At 45.7% G+C, this 5,759-nt stretch overlaps 1 protein-coding gene across 1 annotated transcript; it reads right to left on the bottom strand.

Moving 5' to 3' along the window:
• Positions 1 to 847: 847 nt before the first annotated feature.
• On the bottom strand, positions 848 to 4,800 carry LOC134984486 (zinc finger protein 616-like). Its single transcript, XM_063950054.1, has 2 exons — positions 4,679 to 4,800; positions 848 to 2,783 (listed from the first exon to the last, which is right to left on the bottom strand). Exons 1-2 carry the CDS (start codon positions 4,798 to 4,800, stop codon positions 848 to 850), a joined length of 2,058 nt encoding a protein of 685 aa, XP_063806124.1.
• Between the last annotated feature and the right edge of the window lie 959 nt (positions 4,801 to 5,759).

Here is a 5,759-nt window from a genome sequence, read left to right as displayed (position 1 = left end):
TAAATACCCATACCACGCGCATGATCGCAGGAGCGATCCTACGCAAATTGCGGATATGTGCACGCACGGCGGACTGAGTGCACGCGCAGTGGGCATGTGCATGGGGTTAGTACAGGGTATATGCATTACAATATTTTTCGACTTTGACAGAAGGATGCAAGCATCCTGGTTGCCTAGCAACGAATGGGGTACTGCAGTAGACACGAGCCGCAGCCCGTGACACATAGTGGGATCTTTTTTCTTTTCTAAATTGCACAGTTAATGGGATCTTACTAAAGCATTTGCCTTCACCAAGGCTTTGCAAGGCTAGGTTATATCCACTGATTTTCCAAGAGTTTTGTACATGTGCAGTAAGGAAGTCATCGGGAAAATGGATGCCACCATGTTTCCCCAGAGATCTGTGCATGCTGAAAAGTCTGTGCCACCTAGTGCTCAGACTCATAGAAACATAAAATTTGACAGCAGATAAGAATCACTTGGCCCATCTAGTCTGCCCATTTTTTTGCAGTACTGCTGGCTACAGAGGAGGTGGCCTGGATGGAGGACGATGCACTGGGGCTTCCTCCTCTGTAAATACATCCCTGCAGATAAGTGTAGTCCCACTCATATACAGTTGCTGCTTTTCCTGTTAGAATCTTTGGATGCTATTTCTCTACTTTCCTTTTTTCCCAGTGTTGGAATGTTTGTTGGCTTGGTTACAGGGGTATGTGTTGGAATGTTTGTTGGCTTGGTTACAGGTTTATGTGTTGGAATGTTTGCTGGCTTGGTTACAGGGGTATGTGTTGGAATGTTTGTTGGCTTGGTTACAGGGATATGTGTTGGAATGTTTGCTGGCTTGGTTACAGGGTTATGTGTTGGAATGTTTGCTGGCTTGGTTACAGGGGTATGTGTTGGAATGTTTGTTGGCTTGGTTACAGGGGTATGTGTTGGAATGTTTGCTGGCTTGGTTACAGGGATATGTGTTGGAATGTTTGTTGGCTTGGTTACAGGGATATGTGTTGGAATGTTTGCTGGCTTGGTTACAGGGGTATGTGTTGGAATGTTTGCTGGCTTGGTTACAGGGGTATGTGTTGGAATGTTTGCTGGCTTGGTTACAGAGGTAAGTGTTGGAATGTTTGCTGGCTTGGTTACAGGGATATGTGTTGGAATGTTTGCTGGCTTGGTTACAGAGGTATGTGTTGGAATGTTTGCTGGCTTGGTTACAGGGGTAAGTGTTGGAATGTTTGTTGGCTTGGTTACAGGGGTATGTGTTGGAATGTTTGTTGGCTTGGTTACAGGGGTATGTGTTGGAATGTTTGCTGGCTTGGTTACAGGGGTATGTGTTAGAATGTTTGTTGGCTTGGTTACAGAGGTATGTGTTAGAATGTTTGTTGGCTTGGTTACAGGGATATGTGTTGGAATGTTTGCTGGCTTGGTTACAGGGGTATGTGTTGGAATGTTTGCTGGCTTGGTTACAGGGGTATATGTTAGAATGTTTGTTGGCTTGGTTACAGAGGTATGTGTTAGAATGTTTGTTGGCTTGGTTACAGGGGTATGTGTTGGAATGTTTGCTGGCTTGGTTACAGGGGTATGCGTTGGAATGTTTGTTGGCTTGGTTACAGGGGTATGTGTTGGAATGTTTGCTGGCTTGGTTACAGGGGTATGTGTTGGAATGTTTGTTGGCTTGGTTACAGAGGTATGTGTTGGAATGTTTGTTGGCTTGGTTACAGGGATATGTGTTGGAATGTTTGCTGGCTTGGTTACAGAGGTATGTGTTGGAATGTTTGTTGGCTTGGTTACAGGGGTATGTGTTGGAATGTTTGTTGGCTTGGTTACAGAGGTATGTGTTGGAATGTTTGTTGGCTTGGTTACAGGGATATGTGTTGGAATGTTTGCTGGCTTGGTTAAAGAGGTATGTGTTGGAATGTTTGTTGGCTTGGTTACAGGGATATGTGTTGGAATGTTTGCTGGCTTGGTTACAGGGGTATGTGTTGGAATGTTTGCTGGCTTGGTTACAGGGGTATGTGTTGGAATGTTTGTTGGCTTGGTTACAGGGGTATGCGTTGGAATGTTTGTTGGCTTGGTTACAGGGGTATGTGTTGGAATGTTTGTTGGCTTGGTTACAGGGGTATGTGTTGGAATGTTTGCTGGCTTGGTTACAGGGGTATGCGTTGGAATGTTTGTTGGCTTGGTTACAGGGGTATGTGTTGGAATGTTTGCTGGCTTGGTTACAGGGGTATGTGTTGGAATGTTTGCTGGCTTGGTTACAGGGGTATGTGTTGGAATGTTTGTTGGCTTGGTTACAGGGGTATGCGTTGGAATGTTTGTTGGCTTGGTTACAGGGATATGTGTTGGAATGTTTGCTGGCTTGGTTACAGGGGTATGTGTTGGAATGTTTGCTGGCTTGGTTACAGGGGTATGCGTTGGAATGTTTGTTGGCTTGGTTACAGGGGTATGTGTTGGAATGTTTGCTGGCTTGGTTACAGGGGTATGTGTTGGAATGTTTGTTGGCTTGGTTACAGGGGTATGCGTTGGAATGTTTGTTGGCTTGGTTACAGGGGTATGTGTTGGAATGTTTGCTGGCTTGGTTACAGGGGTATGTGTTGGAATGTTTGTTGGCTTGGTTACAGGAGTATGTGTTGGAATGTTTGCTGGCTTGGTTAGAGGGGTATGTGTTGGAATGTTTGCTGGCTTGGTTACAGGGGTATGTGTTGGAATGTTTGCTGGCTTGGTTACAGGGGTATGTGTTGGAATGTTTGCTGGCTTGGTTAGAGGGGTATGTGTTGGAATGTTTGCTGGCTTGGCTACAGGGGTATGTGTTGGAATGTTTGCTGGCTTGGTTACAGGGGTATGTGTTGGAATGTTTGTTGGCTTGGTTACAGGGTTATGCGTTGGACTGTTTGTTGGCTTGGTTACAGGGGTATGTATTGGAATGTTTGTTGGCTTGGTTACAGGGGTATGTGTTGGAATGTTTGTTGGCTTGGTTACAGGGGTATGTATTGGAATGTTTGCTGGCTTGGTTACAGGGATATGTGTTGGAATGTTTGCTGGCTTGGTTACAGGGGTATGTATTGGAATGTTTGCTGGCTTGGTTACAGGGGTATGTGTTGGAATGTTTGCTGGCTTGGTTACAGGGGTATGTGTTGGAATGTTTGTTGGCTTGGTTACAGGGGTTATGCGTTGTAATGTTTGTTGACTTGGTTACAGGGTTATGTGTTGGAATGTTTGCTGGCTTGGTTACAGGGGTATGTATTGGAATGTTTGTTGGCTTGGTTACAGGGGTATGTGTTGGAATGTTTGCTGGCTTGGTTACAGGGGTATGTGTTGGAATGTTTGCTGGCTTGGTTACAGGGGTATGTGTTGGAATGTTTGCTGGCTTGGTTACAGGGGTATGTGTTGGAATGTTTGCTGGCTTGGTTACAGGGGTATGTGTTGGAATGTTTGCTGGCTTGGTTACAGAGGTATGTGTTGGAATGATTGTTGGCTTGGTTACAGGGGTATGTGTTGGAATGTTTGTTGGCTTGGTTACAGGGGTATGTGTTGGAATGTTTGCTGGCTTGGTTACAGGGGTATGTGTTGGAATGTTTGTTGACTTGGTTACAGGGTTATGTGTTGGAATGTTTGCTGGCTTGGTTACAGGGATATGTGTTGGAATGTTTGCTGGCTTGGTTACAGGGGTATGTGTTGGAATGTTTGCTGGCTTGGTTACAGGGATATGTGTTGGAATGTTTGCTGGCTTGGTTACAGGGTTATGCGTTGGACTGTTTGTTGGCTTGGTTACAGGGGTATGTGTTGGAATGTTTGTTGGCTTGGTTACAGGGGTATGTATTGGAATGTTTGTTGGCTTGGTTACAGGGGTATGTGTTGGAATGTTTGTTGGCTTGGTTACAGGGGTATGTGTTGGAATGTATGTTGGCTTGGTTACAGGGGTATGTGTTGGAATGTTTGCTGGCTTGGTTACAGGGTTATGTGTTGGAATGTTTGTTGGCTTGGTTACAGGGGTATGTGTTGGAATGTTTGTTGACTTGGTTACAGGGTTATGTGTTGGAATGTTTGCTGGCTTGGTTACAGGGGTATGTGTTGGAATGTTTGTTGGCTTGGTTACAGGGGTATGTGTTGGAATGTTTGCTGGCTTGGTTACAGGGGTATGTGTTGGAATGTTTGTTGGCTTGGTTACAGAGGTATGTGTTGGAATGTTTGTTGACTTGGTTACAGGGTTATGTGTTGGAATGTTTGCTGGCTTGGTTACAGGGGTATGTGTTGGAATGTTTGTTGGCTTGGTTACAGGGGTATGTGTTGGAATGTTTGTTGGCTTGGTTACAGGGGTATGTGTTGGAATGTTTGCTGGCTTGGTTACAGGGGTATGTGTTGGAATGTTTGTTTGCTTGGTTACAGGAGTATGTGTTGGAATGTTTGTTGGCTTGGTTACAGGGTTATGGATGGAATGTTTGTTGGCTTGGTTACAGGGGTATGTGTTGGAATGTTTGTTGGCTTGGTTACAGGGTTATGTGTTGGAATGTTTGTTGGCTTGGTTACAGGGGTATGTGTTGGAATGTTCGTTGGCTTGGTTTCTTGGTAGGAGGCCTGCTCTGCCGTTATAGCCTCGTTAGATGCCGCTAAGGCCTTTGATTCGGTGGAGTGGGCCTTCCTCTGGGAGGCTATGAGAGGATTTGGCATGGGCCCCAACTTTATCAGTTACGTTAAATTATTGTACTTCCTGCCCATGGCCAGAGTTTTGGTGAACGGGTTTGTTTCGGACTCCTTCCCCCTGTCCAGGGGAACGAGACAAGGCTGCCCTTTGTCCCCGACTCTGTTTGCCATCGCTATTGAGCCACTGGCATGTTTGATTAGAGCGACTCAAGATATTGTGGGTATTAAAGTGGGCGCAAGTGAGGACAGGATAGCGTTATATGCTGGTGACCTTTTGCTCTTCTTGGATGATTATGTTTCCTCCCTGCCTAAAATCCTGGATTTGATAACAGAATACGGACGCTTCTCTGGGCTCAAAATTAACTGGGATAAATCCACCATTACTCCACTTAGAGGCCCGGTCCCGGTGGCCCCATTGATCCATACCCCACTTAAATGGGTAGATTCTTTCAAGTACCTGGGTATATGGGTATCAAATGACCCTTCTACCTATGTTTCCCTTAATATTATGCCGCAAATGGTGTATCTCCGCTCGAAGGTCAAGGTGTGGGCGACTCTGCCCCTGACTGTTACTGGTAGGGTCAACTTGGTAAAAATGGTGTATCTGCCTAAACTCCTTTATGTTCTCCAGCAGTCCCCTGTATATATTAACTTGAAAATTTTCAGACAGATTGACAGTTTGCTCTCTTCCTTGATTTGGGCCAGCAGGAGAGCGCGGTTGAGACTTGACATTTTGTCCAGACCGAGAGTGTTGGGTGGCATAGCTCTCCCTATATTTCGATTTTACTACTATGCCGCGCAGTTGGCACATATATGGGAGTGGGTGACTGCCACAGATGCTCTCACTATACGCTCGCAAATGCTTTTGCGGGTGTATCCTGACGGCACTCCACTACAGATGCTTCTTTGTGGGAACCATAAACTGTCCAAGATCCCTATAATAAAACAGGCCATTCTCATATAGAAACAGGTACATGTTCTCATATTGGCCAGGGTATAGACCCTGATACCCCTCTGGACAATGCCTTCGGCTTCCCAGAGTTGGCTTCGCTGCAGACTGGGGCGGTGTGGGGGAGGTGGGGGGTGATATCCCTAGGGCACTTGTATAATGATGGTATACTGAAATCCAT

Source organism: Pseudophryne corroboree (genome assembly GCF_028390025.1).
Source record: "Pseudophryne corroboree isolate aPseCor3 chromosome 3 unlocalized genomic scaffold, aPseCor3.hap2 SUPER_3_unloc_59, whole genome shotgun sequence".
In the NCBI taxonomy this organism is placed as follows: Eukaryota; Metazoa; Chordata; class Amphibia; order Anura; family Myobatrachidae; genus Pseudophryne; species Pseudophryne corroboree.
Note: the sequence above shows the minus strand (reverse complement) of the source record. Positions and strands in the feature narration are given on the sequence as shown.